This window comes from Saimiri boliviensis, chromosome 11, assembly GCF_048565385.1.
Source record: "Saimiri boliviensis isolate mSaiBol1 chromosome 11, mSaiBol1.pri, whole genome shotgun sequence".
In the NCBI taxonomy this organism is placed as follows: domain Eukaryota; kingdom Metazoa; phylum Chordata; class Mammalia; order Primates; family Cebidae; genus Saimiri; species Saimiri boliviensis.
This window is the reverse complement of record NC_133459.1, coordinates 110,258,255-110,275,375: the sequence shown is the minus strand read 5'-3', so window position 1 is coordinate 110,275,375 and position 17,121 is coordinate 110,258,255. Positions and strand designations below refer to the sequence as shown.

The 17,121-nt window shown below is 38.3% G+C and overlaps 1 protein-coding gene and 1 non-coding gene across 6 annotated transcripts in view; one reads left to right on the top strand and one right to left on the bottom strand.

Moving 5' to 3' along the window:
* SLC35A3 (solute carrier family 35 member A3) overlaps nucleotides 1-17,121 on the top strand; it is a 74,338-nt gene that overhangs the window by 21,836 nt on the left and 35,381 nt on the right. For all 5 annotated transcript variants that reach the window (XM_074381368.1, XM_074381367.1, XM_074381366.1 and 2 more), the window contains exons 2-3: nucleotides 481-685; nucleotides 12,948-13,102. In XM_074381368.1, coding sequence (XP_074237469.1) covers nucleotides 481-685; nucleotides 12,948-13,102 — 360 coding nt within the window. The remainder of the gene's footprint in view (nucleotides 1-480; nucleotides 686-12,947; nucleotides 13,103-17,121) is intronic.
* LOC120360558 (U6 spliceosomal RNA) lies at nucleotides 14,269-14,375 on the bottom strand. Its single transcript, XR_005577023.1, has one exon. It is a non-coding gene; the product is annotated as a U6 spliceosomal RNA (small nuclear RNA).

Here is a 17,121-nt window from a genome sequence, read left to right as displayed (position 1 = left end):
CTTCTCAGGCCTTTGGTTAGAGAGAGTATGTTTTTCTTAGGGCTTTTGTTGTTGTTGTTCTATGCCTTTGAGCAGTTTCAGGTTGTAGGCTTTTGTAGCACCCAAAGTAGTTTACATCTGTGGCAAAAATATCTCTAGGGAATTCACTGTTGTAGTCATCCCTTGAGACTTGACGTCCCTAGCCAATTTACCTTATTTTCTTCCCCTTTCAGAGTCTTCTGGTAGTTGCTTTTTGTTTCCAATTCAAGGTTTTTGGTTGCAATTAGCAGAAAGAATAGGATGGATTGTGCTTATTTCATCTTTGCTGGAACAAGAAGTCTCTTGGTTTCTGGATTTTTTTTTTTTTTTTTTGCTTTTTTTTTCGGTGGCAGGTGGAGGAGAGACCTGCACACCCTCTCCTTTCTCCCTTAGTGTCTTTTAATATACTAGTTTTCATATGTTGTAATGTTATTTATTTGCCCTGTTTATTTTGTTTTTCAGGCAAATGAAGATAAAACAATGTCCACCAACCTAAAATACCTTTCCTTGGGAATTTTGGTCTTTCAGACTACCAGTTTGGTTCTAACAATGCGTTATTCTAGAACTTTAAAAGAGGAAGGACCTCGTTATCTATCTTCTACAGCAGTGGTTGTTGCTGAACTTTTGAAGATAATGGCCTGCATTTTATTGGTCTACAAAGACAGCAGTAGGTATCTAGGTTTTTTGTTTTTAATCAGTGCAGTTTATTTATTTTACATATGTATGTCGGTAACTGCACGTTTGCACTCTTGCATTGTTGAATGGCCTAGTATGAAGAACATTTCAATATTTTAAAAATTTTCTTAAGACATTTTAAGTCTTGTAATAAAGGCATTTTATTTTAATCTGTATCATGATTCTTATCTTCTGGTTAATTCGGTAAATGTGAAATAGTTTTTTGCATTTATAATAATTTGAGAGTAAAAGTAAATTTTATAATTCTGTTACTGTTAGAACTTTAGAAAAATAATTTTTTTACTAATGTAAACACCTTCTTTTTATTTGCTTTGATTAGTCCAGCAATGATTAATTTTATATAGTTTTTAAAAACAGTTCTATTGAGGTAATTCATGAGCCATATAATTTATGTGTTTAAAGTATATTATTTAATGGTTTTTTAGTGTATTTGAATTTTAATTTTTTAAACCTGTGATAAAGTATATACATATAACATAAAATTTGCTATCTTAACTATTTGTAGTTTTACACTTCATCATTACTTTAACGCTGTTGTACAATAATGACCACTATCCAGTTCTAAAATGTTTTTGTCACTTCAAGCAAAAACTTTGTAACTATTAAGTAATAATCTCCATTCTCCCTTACCCACAGTCCCTAGTAACCTCTAATTCACTCTCTGCCTCTGTGAATTTGCCTGTTGTAAATATTTCATATAAATAGAATCATGTAATATTTGTTCTTTTAGGTTTGGCACTTAGCATAATGTTTTCAAGGTTTATTCACATTGTAACATGTAACAGAACTTTATTCCTTTTTATGGCTGAATAACATTCTATTGTATGGACATAGCACATTTTGTTTATTCATCCATGTGTTGACAGACACTTAGGTTGTTTCCACCTTTTGGCTATTGTGAATAATGCTAGAAAGAACAATGAGTAATGCCTCAGCCTCAGTAGATGTACAATAATCTGTTTGAGTCCTTGTTTTCATTCCTTTTGGGTATATATTTAGGAGTAGAATTGTTCGGTCATATAGTAATTCTATGTTTAACGTTTTAAGGAATCATCAAACTGTTTTTCCTAGCAACTGGGCCATTTTACATTTCCATCAGCAAAGTACGAAGGTTCCTATTTCCTATTTCTCCATATTTTCACCAGTGCTTATTATTTTCAGTTTTTATTTTTTTAATAGCCATTCTAGTAGGTGTAAAGTAGTATCTCATTGTGATTTTGACTTGTGTTTCTCTAATAACTAATGATGAAGTTTTATGGTTGTTTTTTGTTTTTGGCTTTTTGTGTTTTATTTTTGTTTTGAGACTGAGTCTCACTAGGTTGCCTAGGCTTCAGTGCAGTGGTTCCATCTCAGCTCACTGTAACCTCCACCTCCCAGATTTAAGCAATTCTTATGCCTCAGCCTCCTGCCCGAGTAGCTGTGATTACAGGTGCGTGCCACCATGCCCTGCTACCTTTTGTATTTTTAGTAGAGTCAGGGTTTTACCAGGCTGGCCAGGCTGGTCTCCAACTCCTGACCTCAAGTGATCTGCCCACCTCAGCCTCACAAAGTACTAGGATTACAGGTGTAAGCCTCTGCATCCAGCCCTTCCTGTGTATTTTCTTTCTAACTACATCTGACATGACATCCCAAAAGATTGAATATGTGAAAGTCGGAAGAAAGGAGGAATCTAGTTTGAGGAATAATTGCTAAGATTTTAGATTGAACTATTGGGTGAACAGGTGCTGCGATAGGTGCTGCGATGAATGATATATAGGAATAGATTTGGGAAAAATTAAAGCTGCTTTTTGGACCATATTAAGTTTCAGACAGCTATAAGGTATTCACATTGAGATGTCAAATAGTAGAGTCTATGCAGATGGAGTTCAATGATTTGTCAGTTTATGTATTGCGTTAAAGTCAAGGACTGAATGAAATAACCTAGTGTATGTTAGAAGAGAAGGCCAAAGACTGAGCTCTGTTACATTCCCCATATTTAGAGGTGAGATTCCGCAGGACGAATCAGCAAAAGAAGACTGAAGCAAAACAGAAAGATAAATGGAAATGTAATAGCCAAGCTGAGATAGTAGTGTTTTTGCTGCTGAGGTATAGATGAGCAGAAGTGTTAACTGCATTTAATAAGTTGTGGAACCAAAGATATCTTTGACACAAATAGTTGCATTGTAGAGAGATGTGGTAAAAATGTGGTAAAACCAACTTTCAGTGAACCAAAGCATGAATAGACACACCATACAGAAAAATAGATTCCAGGTGGATTAAAGATTGACAGTTAAAAAGCAAAACTTGGCTGGGCACGGTGGCTCACGCCTGTAATCCCAGCACTTTGGGAGGCCAGGGCAGGCATATCATGAGGTCAAGAGTTCAAGACCAGCCTGACCAACATGGTGAAACCTTATCTTTACTAAAAATACAAGAATTAGCCAGGTGTAGTGGTGGGTGCCTGTAATCCCAGCTATTCAGGAGGCTGAGGCAGGAGAATTACTTGAACCTGGGAGGCGGAGGTTGCAGTGAGTCGAGATCGGCCACACTGTACTCCAGCCTGGGCAACAGAGCAAGACTCCGTTTAAAAAAAAAAAAGCAAAACTTTATGACCTTACTACTGTGAATGATTTCAAACAACATACAAAAGTTACAAATAATGGGAAAAATAGATAATTTAGGGTCTATTAAAATGAAAAACGTTTGTAAATCAAACCAAGTAAGAAGACAAGTCACAGATTAAGAGATGAAATTTATATCACATGTAACCACCAGATAATTAATATCCAGAATTATAATTACTCCTACAACTCAATCAGAAAAAGACAGAAAGTGGGCAAAGGATATAAACAGGTAATTCACAGAAGAAAAGCCTGCATGGCCAATAAATATATAAAAAGATGCTCAACTTCACTAGCCACCAAGGAAATCAGATTAAAACCACAGGACACAATTTCACTGCCCTCAAATTGGCAAAAATAAAAGATCTTAACTATACAAGGAATTGTGAGAATGTGGAACCAGACCTTCCTGAAAATACTGGTAGGAAAAATAGGTGATAGCATTGATCATTTAAAAATTGAATTTAAAGACTGGGTGTGGTGCCTTATGCCTGTAATTCCAGCAGTTTGGGAGGCAGAGGCGGGCAGATCACCTGAGGTCAGGAGTTCAAGACCAGCCTGGCCAACATGGTGAAACACCATCTCTACTTAAAAATACAAATATTAGCTGGGCATGGTGGCACATGCCTGTAATCCCAACTACTCAGGAGGGTGAGGCAGGAGAATCGCTTGAACCTGGGAGGCAGAGGTTACAGTGAGTCTAGATCACACCACTACATTCCAGCCTGGTGACAGACTGAGATTGCGTCTCAAAAAAAAATTTGTATTTAAAAATTAAAAAATAATCAGGTTTGGTGCACAACTATAGTCCCAGTTACTCGGGAGGATTGCTTAAGCTCAAGAGTTGGGATCTAGCCTGGACAACATAGTGAGACCCCATCTCTAAAAATAAAATAACATAAAATTAAGATAATATTTTAGTTTTCTTTTCTGGTAAAACTAAGAAAAAAATCTTTTGGTAACTTTTTATTAAGAATTTTTTGGGGGAATGCTGGGAAGATGGCCACCTAAGACCAGCTCAGGACTTCAGCTCCCAGTGAAAGTGCAGAGGGTGAGTGGACGCCGCATTTCCAGACGAACTCTTACTGCCCACAGACCAGGAGATACCCAGGCAGAGGGGTCGCCAGCGTCGCAGTCCCAGCCGGTGCGGCTGTTTTGGCCCCCACGGGGCTGATTCCGCCCACGCGGCTGCTGTGACCACGCCCTGTTGCTGCGGTTCTCCGTACAAAAGCCACTGGTCTGGGAGCCCTCTTAGCTGGCGAGCAGAACCCTGAGACGGCAGAGTTGCCCATTCATCTGAAATAGCGAGCCAGGCCAGGAGAGTCCTAGGCAAAAAATTCGCCAGGAGCCGGCGCCACAGTTCGAGCTGACTCAGTGAGTCGTGGCACGAGAGATCCCGGCGCCTTTTCAACAAGCGACCAGAACACGGGGTCCTTCAACTTAAAAGAAAAGACTCTGAGTCAGGGAGCCAGGTGATCAGGCTCGGTTGGTCCCACCCCTCCACCCCCAACAACAACGAAAACAAAAACAGTAATTGGAAACCCTCTGGGTTGAGCCCTTCAAACCAAGCACAGCTGAACCGGACGGTCCGGCTAGGTCGGGGAGGGACTTCCGCCATTACTGAGACTCTCCACCGCTATGGAGGCAGGCTGCCGTTGCCGAGGCAACCCGCCATTGCCGAGGCAACCTGCCACAACAGAGAGAGTCCGCCATAACAGAGGCGGGGCCACCGCTGCCCAGACAGTTCTAACTACACCCATATAAAAAGGACTACAGGGAAGAGCTCAGGGCAGCTGGGCGGAGCCCACAGCAGCTCAGCAAAGCCCTTGCGGGCAGGCAGTGGCTAGGCCTGCTGCTAGCTGGGCGGGTCAGACCTGAAAGAAAAATAAAAAGCAGTAGTGCAACGGAAACTCATAAAGCTCCAACTCCCTGGGACAGAGACAGACAACAGGTGGATAAACCCACAAAAATGGGAAGAAACCAGTGCAAAAAGGATGAAAACTCCCGAAACCAGAACACCTCTCCTCCTAAAAGGGATCACAACTCCTCACCAGCAAGGGAACCAGACCGGATGGAGGAGGGTGATGAAATGACAGAATCAGACTTCAGAAGGTGGGTAGTAAGAAACTACAGTGAGCTAAAAGAACATGTTCTAACCGAATGCAAAGAAAATAGGAACCTTGAAAAAAGATTGGACGAAATGCTGACAGAATGGACAGCATAGAGAGGAGTATGAGTGAATTGATGGAGCTGAAAAACGCAACACGAGAACTTCGTGAAGCATGCACAAGCTTCAACAGCCGAATTGACCAAGCAGAAGAAAGGATATCAGAGGTCGAAGACCAACTCAATGAAATAAAAAGAGAAGGCAAGAACAGAGAAAAAAGCGCAAAAAGGAATGAACAAAATCTTCAAGAAATGTGGGACTATGTGAAAAGACCTAATCTACGTCTGATAGGTGTACCTGAATGTGATGAAGAGAATGAATCCAAGCTGGAAAATACTCTTCAGGATATTATCCAGGAAAACTTCCCCAACCTAGCAAGGCAGACCAATATTCAAATCCAGGAAATACAGAGAACACCACAGAGATATTCCTCAAGAAGAGCAACTCCAAGGCACATAATCGTCAGATTCACCAGGGTTGAAATGAAAGAGAAAATGCTAAGGGCAGCCAGAGAGAAAGGTCGGGTTACCCACAAAGGGAAGCCCATTAGACTCACAGCAGATCTCTCAGCAGAAACCCTACAAGCCAGAAGAGATTGGGGGCCAATATTCAACATCCTTAAAGAAAAGAACTTTCAACCCAGAATCTCCTATCCAGCCAAACTAAGCTTCATAAGTGAAGGAAAAATAAAATCCTTTGTGAACAAGCAAGCACTTAGAGATTTCATCACCACCAAACCTGCTCTACAAGAACTCCTGAAAGAGGCTCTACACATATAAAAGAACAACCAGTACCAGCCACTCCAAAAACACACCAAATGGTAAAAGAGCATCAACACAATCAAGAATCTGCATCAACTAACCAACAAAACAGCCAGGTAGCATCAAAATGACAGTATCAAATTCACACATAACAATACTATCCCTAAATGTCAATGGACTAAATGCCCCAATCAAAAGACACAGACTGGCAAATTGGATAAAACGCCAAAACCCATCAGTGTGCTGTATCCAGGAAACCCATCTTACATGCAAGGATACACAAAGGCTCAAAATAAAGGGATGGAGGAAGATCTACCAAGCAAATGGAGAGCAAAAAAAAGCAGGAGTTGCAATTCTCATCTCTGATAAAATAGACTTTAAAGCAACAAAGATCAAAAGAGACAAAGAAGGACATTACATAATGGTAAAAGGATCACTGCAACAAGAAGAGCTAACGATCCTAAATATATACGCACCCAATACAGGAGCACCCAGATACATAAGGCAAGTTCTTAATGACTTACAAAGAGACTTAGACTCCCACACAATAATAGTGGGAGACTTTAACACCCCATTGTCAATATTAGACAGATCAACCAGACAGAAAATCAACAAGGATATCCAGGACCTGAATACAGACCTGGAACAAGCAAACCTAATAGACATTTACAGAACTCGCCACCCCAAATCCACAGAATATACATTCTTCTCAGCACCACATCACACCTACTCTAAAATTGACCACATAATTGGCAATAAATCACTCCTCAGCAAATGCAAAAGAACAGAAATCATAACAAACAGTCTCTCAGACCACAGTGCAATCGAGTTAGAACTCAGAATGCAGAAACTAACTCAGAACCGCACAGCTTCATGGAAACTGAACAACTTGCTCTTGAATGTTGACTGGATAAACAATGAAATGAAGGCAGAAATAAAGATGTTCTTTGAAACCAATGAGAACGAAGACACAACATACCAGAATCTCTGGGACACATTTAAAGCAGTCTCTAGAGGAAAATACATAGCAATGAGTGCCCACATGAGAAGAAAGGAGAGATCTAAAATTGACACCCTATCATCAAAATTGAAAGAGCTAGAGGAGCAAGATCAAAAAAACTCAAAACCTAGCAGAAGACAGGAAATAACTAAGATCAGAGCAGAACTGAAGGAAATAGAGACACAAAAAACTCTTCAAAAAATCAATAAATCCAGGAGCTGGTTTTTTGAAAAGATCAACAAAATAGAAGCAGACCACTAGCCAGATTAATAAAAAAGAAAAGAGAGAATAACCAAATCGATGCAATAAAAAACGATAAAGGTGATATCACCACAGATTCCACAGAAATCCAAACCATCATCAGAGATTATTACAAACAACTCTATGCACATAAACTAGTAAACCTGGAAGAAATGGATAAATTCCTGGACACCTGCATCCTCCCAAGCCCAAACCTGGAAGAAGCCGAAACCCTGAATAGACCAATAACATGGTCTGAAGTCAAGGCAGCAATAAAGAGCCTACCACCCAAAAAAAGCCCAGGTCCAGATGGGTTCATAGCTGAATTCTACCAGACATACAAAGAGGAGCTGATACCATTCCTTCTGAAACTATTCCAGACAATCCAAAAAGAGGGAATCCTTCCCAAATCATTTTACGAGACAAACATCATCCTGATACCAAAACCCGGCAGAGACTCAACAAGAAAAGAAAATTTCAGGCCAATATCCATGATGAACATAGATGCAAAAATCTTCAATAAAATACTGGCAAACCGATTGCAACAGCATATCAAAAAGCTCATCCACCATGATCAAGTAGGATTCATCCCGGGGATGCAAGGCTGGTTCAACATACGCAAGTCCATAAACGTAATTCACCACATAAACAGAACCAAAGACAAAAACCACATGATTATCTCAATTGATGCAGAGAAGGCTTTTGACAAAATTCAACAACACTTTATGCTAAAAACCCTCAATAAACTAGGTATTGACGGAATGTATCTCAAAACAATAAAAGCTATTTACGACAAACCAACAGCCAATATCATACTGAATGGGCAAAAACTGGAAGCATTCCCTTTGAAATCTGGCACTAGACAAGGATGCCCTCTCTCACCACTCCTATTCAATATAGTACTGGAAGTTCTAGCCAGAGCAATCAGGCAAGAAAAAGAAATAAAGGGTATTCAAATTGGAAAGGAGGAAATCAAATTGTCTCTATTTGCAGATGACATGATTGTATATCTAGAAGACCCCATCATCTCAGCCCAAAATCTCCTGAAACTGATAAACAACTTCAGCAAAGTCTCAGGATACAAAATCAACGATCAAAAATCACAAGCATTCCTATACACCAGTAATAGACTTCAAGAGAGCCAAATCAAGAACGAACTGCCATTCACAATTGCTACAAAGAGAATAAAATACCTAGGAATACAACTAACAAGGAACGTAAAGGACCTCTTCAAGGAGAACTGCAAGCCATTGCTCAACGAAATAAGAGAGGATACAAACAGATGGAGAAACATTCCATGTTCATGGTTAGGAAGAATCAACATCGTGAAAATGGCCATACTGCCCAAAGTAATTTACAGATTCAACGCTATTCCCATCAAGCTACCAATGACCTTCTTCACAGAACTGGAAAAAAACACCTTAAACTTAATATGGAACCAAAAGAGAGCCCGCATAGCCAAGTCAATTCTAAGCAAAAAGAGCAAAGCAGGAGGCATCACACTACCGGACTTCAAACTATACTACAAGGCTACAGTAATCAAAACAGCATGGTACTGGTACCAAAACAGAGATATAGACCAATGGAACAGAACAGAGGCCTCACAGGAAATACAACATACCCACAACCATCTGATCTTCGACAAACCTGACAAAAACAAGCAATGGGGAAAGGACTCCCTGTTTAATAAATGGTGTTGGGAAAACTGGCTAGCCATGTGCAGAAAGCAGAAACAGGACCCCTTCCTGACACCTTACACCAAAATTAACTCCAGATGGATTAAGGACTTAAACATCAGACCTAACACCATAAAAACCCAAGAAGAAAATCTAGGCAAAACCATTCAGGACATAGGTGTAGGCAAGGACTTCATGACCAAAACGCCCAAAGCAATGGCAACAAAAGCCAAAATAGACAAATGGGACCTAAGCAAACTCCACAGCTTCTGCACGGCAAAAGAAACAGTCAGTGGAGTGAATTGGCAACCAACAGAATGGGAAAAAATTTTTGCAGCCTACCCATCTGACAAGGGGCTGATATCCAGAATTTACAAAGAACTAAAGCAGATCTACAAGAAAAAAACAAACAAGCCCATTCAAAAATGGGCAAAGGATATGAACAGATACTTTACAAAAGAAGACATACAGGAGGCCAACAAACATATGAAAAAATGCTCATCATCACTGGTCATCAGAGAAATGCAAATCAAAACCACATTGAGATACCATCTCACACCAGTTAGAATGGCGATCATTAAAAAATCGTGAAACAACAGATGCTGGAGAGGATGTGGAGAAATAGGAACACTTTTACACTGTTGGTGGGAATGTAAATTAATTCAACCATTGTGGAAGACAGTGTGGCGATTCCTCAACGACCTAAAAATAGAAATCCCATTTGACCCAGCAATCCCATTACTGGGTATATATCCAAAGGATTATAAATCATTCTACTACAAGGACACGTGCACACGAATGTTCATTGCAGCACTGTTTACAATAGCAAAGACCTGGAACCAACCCAAATGCCCAACGATGATAGACTGGATAGGGAAAATGTGGTACATATACACCATGGAATATTACGCAGCCATCAAAAACGATGAGTTCACATCCTTTGTAGGGACATGGATGAACCTGGAAACCATCATTCTCAGCAAACTGACACAAGAGCAGAAAATCAAACACCGTATATTCTCACTCATAGGCGGGTGTTGAACAATGAGAACACATGGACACAGGGAGGGGAGCACTACACACTGGGGTCCGTTGGGGGGAAATGGGGGAGGGGCGGGGGGTGGGGAGGTGGGAAGAGATAGCATGGGGAGAAATGACAGATACAGGTGAGGGGATGGAAGGCAGCAAACCACACTGCCATGTGTGTACCTATGCAACAATCTTGCATGTTCATCACATGTACCCCCAAACCTAAAATGCAATAAAAAATAAATAAATAAATAAAATAAAATAAAAATAATAATAAAAACTAAAAAAAAAAAAAAAGAATTTTTCAACTATTATTTTGGGGTGAGGAGAGGTTGAGTAATCAGGTAACAATTTTAAAGTTTTTTTTTTATTTTAAAAAACTCCATAATCAAAGTTTTCCTAATGATGTAGATTGGGAGAAAAAATTGTCAAAAGTGCCATTATTGGTAAATAATTCTAGGGTTCCTTAGAATAATTAGAATAATTCTAGTTTCCTTAGAACCCTAATTCTAGGGTTCCTTAGAATTTTTCATTTTTTGAAGAATTTATATATGCATCTCTAAGAGATCTTTGGCCAATTTTTTGTGACTGATACGGTAAGGTTGACCAGTTCAAAGTTCATTTTCAATCCCTTCCTCCCTTACTTGGCTCTAACATGGAGGAAATAAAGGAAAAGACTTCCCAGCTTCCTTGATGCTATGGTAGTTATGCAAGACAGTTCTGTTCAATGAGAACCAAGAAGCTACCTGCTAAGCTGCTGTTTCCTCTCCTTTATTTTTGCTACCTGAAACAAGAACTAGAGATGCAGCAGTACTTTGGTGACCCTGTTGCAATAATCATATAGACAATAGATTAAAAGCATGAGGATTAAAAAGCCAAAATATATACAGTTTATAGATATATAAAAACATATTTATATAGTTTTATAAAGTTACATATATTTATATATAATTATACATATATGGATCTTAGAATAGTGCTTAGTTGATATTTTTACATACCAGACACATTTGGTTTCCAAAACTTGGACATGTATTAAGATCCAATACACATTTTACCATCCAGGAATTTTCTCAAGGTTATATTGCAGAAAATTTTAAAGCCTGTTATTCTGCTCTAATGTAATTACTCTTTTTCTGCTATGCCTCTGTCTTTTTTCTAAGTATGCCTCTCTTGGACATAATTTTAATAATTTACAATATGAAGAGACGCAGGCTTTATTTGTAGCAGCATTGTATTAACATGAAAGAGATAATCCTGCTCTCTCTTTGATAATCCAACTGAATCTAGAATATTGGTGGGCTGCAGGGGTTAGAGGGTTTCCAAGACATACTGGAAGGTCTTTAAAAGATAATGCTGTATGAGAGATTCATGCAGCCAAGAAGGAAGGGGTTGGTCCCTCATAACTCTGATATCCTCTGGCCCCAGCTTTCTCTTTTTTCCTCTCCTGCCTGTTTGATGGCACCTAGGACCATTGGTGGCACCACTTTGAGTTTTTCTCAGTCTCAAGGTTGTAGTCAGGGTGGAAGAAGTAGAAGAACAAGCCTTCTTTCACACTACTGGTTGGTAGCCTATGCCATAGCTAATCTGATTTCTTTTCAAGCCAGTGACAGTCACTTTTTTTTTTTTTAAATGAAGATCTCGTTCCTTTGTGCAGGCTGAAGTGCAGTTACCGTCATAGCTCACTGTAACTTCAACCTCCTAGGCTCAAGTCATCCTTCTGCCTCAGCCTTCTGGATAGCTGGAACTACAGGTGCATGCCACAACACCCAGCTAATTTAATATAAAAGAAGTTGTTTTTTTTTGTTTGTTTGTTTTGTTTTGTTTTGTTTTGTTTTAGGGACAGGGTCTCATTATGTTGATTAGGCTGGTCTTGAACTCTTGGCCTCAAGCAGTCCTCTTGCTTTGACCTCCCAAAATGCTGGCATTACAGACCTGAGCCACTGTGCCCAGCCTGATGGTCACTTTTAGGAGTGGGTTCATTTGCTTCCAGGATCCACCTTCCCATTTCTCTCAGAGTTCTTTGTCCGCCTCCCAGCCCCAGGGACTTTGCCCTTCCTTTCACAGCTAGACACTGTGACAGCCTCTGCAATTTGCCTGATGCACAGTTGCCACAAGCCTTCAATTTGGAAGAAAATGCAGTATTTGAAAAGTAAAAAGTATAATAAAACAAAGCACAATTAAACGAGGTATGCTTACAGAGAGAGTGTCTGGGTCCCTGAGTTGCCATAAAAGCGTTGCTGGACTCATGTTATGTGAGACCTGATGGGTTGAACTAGTGTTAGTTGGGTTTTTGTTGTTTGCAACCAAACCCATTCCCTAACTGATTTATTTACCTTCTTTTTATGATTAAAATCTTCCCAATTACTAATTGGTATGAATTGCTGATTATAAATGAAATGCACAAAATACAAGTGTTTATAACATTGCTATAATAAACTAAAATACTTGGTTGATAAATTAAAACTTTAAGCTTTTGGCTGTCAGAAATATGTGTTTGTATGTGTATGTGTATATATATGTAAATATATATATAATAAATTTGATTGTCAGAATAAAAGTATATGAGGTTTCTTAATACTTTATAATATTTAACATTTAAAAAATCAGCATCATAAAGATACATTTTAGACTTAAAAGTATCTTGACGTGTAGCTCGATTTTCTTTTTTTTACAGGTAGGAAAATTGAGATCTTGAGAGTAGATATGTAACTTATTCAGAATTACTTAATTACTGATTTTTCTCTTATTACTTTCTAGAATGTAGTCTAAGAGCACTGAATCGAGTACTACATGATGAAATTCTTAATAAACCTATGGAAACACTTAAACTTGCTATTCCATCAGGGATATATACTCTTCAGAATAATTTACTGTATGTGGCACTATCAAATCTAGATGCAGCTACTTATCAGGTACTTAAAATACATTTCTTTTTTAAAAACTTTTTTTCTTATATATAATAATTGTACATATTTATCCAATGCATAATGATCAAATCAGAGTATTTAGGATATCCATCTCCACAAACATTTATCATTTCTTTGTGTTGGGAACATTTTAAATCTTCTCTTCTAGTTACTTTGAAATTTTGAGTAAATTATGGTTAACTGTAGTCACCTTCCTGTGCTAACACTCGAACTTACTCCTTCTACCTAACTCAATTTTTGTACGCATTAACCAATCTCTCTTTATTCCTGCCCTTGCCCTTGCATCTTTCCCATCCTCAGGTAACTATCATTCTGCTATCTACCTCCGTGAGATCACTTTCTTTCTTTTTTAGCTCCCATATATGAGTGAAAATATATTTGTCTTTCTGTGCCTGGGTTGTTTCACTTAACATAATATTAACCTCCAGTTTCATCCATGTTGTTGCAGATGACAGGATTTCATTCTTGTTATAGCTGAATAGTATTTCTTTATGCATTTATCCATTGCTGGACACTTAGGTTGAGTTCATATCTTAGCTATTGTGAACAATGCTGCAATAAATATGGGGCTTGAGGTATCCCTTTGATATACCAATTTCCTTTCCTTTGGATAAATACCCAGTAGTGGGATTGCTGGAATGTCTGGAAGTTCTATTTTGAAGTTTTTTTGCGAATGCTTTGTTCTGTTTTCCATAGTGGATGTGGAAAACTAATTTACATTCTCAGCAGCAGTATACAAGAGCTCCTTTTCCACTACATCCTCACCAGTACTGGTTATTTTACTTATTTTTGATAATAACTATTCTAACAGGGGTAGGATGATACATCACTGTGGTCTTGATTTGCATTTCCCTGATGACTAGTTGATCATTTTTTCATATACTTGTTGAATATTTGTATGTCTTCTTTTGAGAAGTGTTTATTCAGGCCCTTTGCCCACTTTTTAATGGGATTATTGGTTTTTATGTTGTTGAGTGCCTGATATATTATGGATATTAGTCTCTCATCAGATAATTAGTGCAAATATTTTCTCCCATTCTATAGATTGTCTCTGTATTGTTTTCTTTGCTTTGCAGAAGCTTTTTAGTTTAATATAGTTCCATTATTCTATTTTTGTTTTCATTGCCTGTGCTTTCTTCTTATGTATTTTTAAAAGTATGGAACACTTCATGAATTTGTGTGTCATCCTTATGCAGGGGTCATAATAATCATCTCTGTATCACTCCAATTTTACTGTATGTGCTGCTGAAGCAAGCACTGCCTGTTCTTTTGAAATAACAGCCATAAAATCTGCCCTGACCAATGTCCTGAAACATTTCTCCTCTGTTTAGTAGTAGTTTTATCGTTTTGAGTCTAATGTGTAAGTCTTCAATCCACTTTGAGTTGATTTTTAAAATACGGTTAGCGATGGGATCTAGTGTCATTTTCTTCCTATTCACATCTAATTTTCCCAGCGTCAGGATGTCTTTTGTCTGTCTGATGTATGCTCCTGGCACCTTCATTAAAAATCAGTTGGCTGTAAACACGTAAATGTATTTTGGGGTTCTCTGTTTTGTTCCATTGGTCTTTGTGTCTGTTATTAAAGAAATTGCATGCTATTTTGGTTACTGTAGCCTTGTAGTATATTTCAAAGTCATAGTGTGATGCCTCTACCTTCGTTCTTTTTGCTCAGGGTTGCTTTGGCTATTCTGGGTCTCTGTGGTTCCATTTGAATTTTAGGATTGTTTTTTCTGTTTCTGTGAAGAAAGTCATTGGTATTTTGATGGGGATTGTACTGAATCCATAGGTCACTTTTGGTAATATGGTGATTTTAACAATATTAATTCTTTTAATCCAGGAGCATGGGATGTCTTCCCATTTGTGTCCTCTTCTGTTTCTTTCATTGGTGTTTTGTAGTTTTTCTTGTAGAGATCTTTTGTCTCCTTAGTTAAATTTATTCCTAGATTTTTTTGTAGCTATTGTAAATAAGCTTGCTTTCTTTATTTCTTTTCCAGCTAGCTTGTTATTTGTTTATAGAAATGATACTGATTTTTGTATGTTGATTTTGTATCCTGAAACTTAACTGAATTTGTTTATCAGTTCTAAGAATTTTTTAAAAGGAATCTTTAGGGTTTTCTCTATATAAGATCATGTCATTTGCAGAGAGGGACAATTTGACTTTCTCTTTTCCAGTTTGGATGCCTTTTATTTCTCTCTTTTGCCAGATTTTGTTCCAGTTTTTTGTTTGTTTGTTTGTTTGTTTGTTGAGACAGAGTCTCACCTGGTTACCAGGCTGGCATGCAGTGGTGCAATCTTGGCTCACTGCAACCTCTGCCTCCCAGGTTCAAATGATTCTCCTGTCTCAGCCTCCCAAGTAGCTGGGACCACAGGGGTCCACCACCACGCCTAGCTAATTTTTGTATTTTTAGTAGAGATGGGGTTTCACCATGTTGACCAGGATGATCTCAATCTCTTGACCTCGTCATCCGCCTGTCTTGGCCTCCCAAAGTGCTGGGATTACAGGCGTGAGCCATGTGCCTGGCCTGTTCCAGTTTTTAAAGGAAAGCCTTCCAACTTTTCCCCATTCAGTATATTAGTTGTGTGTTTGTCTTATATGGTCTTTATTATGTTGAGATATGTTCCTAGGAATATTTTAAATTTTATCAAATGCTCTTTCAGCATCTATTGAGATGATCATAAGGTTTTTATTCTTTATTCTGTTGATGTGATATATTACATTTATTGATTTTGCATATATGTTAAATCATCTTTGCATCCTCGGTACAAATCCCACTTGATTATGGGGAATAATCTTTTTTTATGTGCTGTTGGAATCGATTTGTTAGTATTAATATTTAGGTCAGGATATTTTGTCTTGACTTTTGGGTTCTCTATTGTTCTATGCAGGAATATTCAGCTATAGTTTTCCTTTTTTGTTGTGTCCTTGTCTGGTTGTGGTATCAGGGTAATGCTGGCCTCACAGGATGAGTTAGGAAGAATTCCCTCCATTTGATTTTTTGGAATAGTTTGAGGAGAATTGGTGTGTGTTCTTTATAAGCTCAGTAGAATTCATAAGTGAAGCCATCTAGTCCTGGACTTTTCTTTCTTGGGAGGCTTTTAAAGTGCTGATTGAATGTTGTTACTTGTTATTGGTTTGTTTAGGTTTTTAATTTCTTCTTTGTTCAATCTTGGTAGGTTGTATGAATCCAGGAATCTATCCGTTTCCTGTAAGTTTTTCAGTTTGCTAGCATATCGTTGTTCATAATAGTTTCTAATGATCCTTTGTATTTCTGTGGTATGGTCTGTATTGTCTCCTCTTTTGTTAGTGGTTTTATTTGGGTCTTCTCTCTTTTCTATTTGGTTAGTCTAGTTTGTAGTTTATTGATTATACTTATCTTTTCAGGAAACCAATTTTTCTTTTGTTTCATCCTCTGTATTTTTGCTTAGACTCTATTTTATTTAGTTCTGCCCTGATCTTTTGTTGTTGTGGTGGTGGTGGTTTGGTTGGTTGAGAGAGTCTCACTTTGTTGCCCACACTGGAGTGCCATGGCACAGTCATAGCTTACTGCAACTCAAGAAACCTCAACCTCCTGGCCTCAAGAAATCCTCCCACCTCAACCTCCTGAGCAGCTGAGAATATAGGCGTATGCCACCATGCCTAATAATTTTTTTTTTTTTTTTGTAGAGACGGGGTCTTAATATTTTGCCCAGTTTGGTCTTGAACTTCTGGCCTCAAATGATCCTCCCGCCTGGCCTCCCAAGGTGCTGGGATTACAGCTATGAGCCACCATGCCTAGCTTGCTTCATCTTTATTATTTCTTTCCTTCTTTTAGTTTTGGGTTTGGTTTGTTCTTGGTTTTCTAGCTTCTCAAGGTACATTAGGTTGTTTATGTGAATCTTTCTAATTTGTTGATGTAGGCATTTATTGCTATAAACTTCCCTTTTATCACTGCTTTTGCTGTATCTCATAGGTTTTGGTATGTTGTGTTTCAATTTATATTTGTTTTAAAAAATTTTTCTTGGCT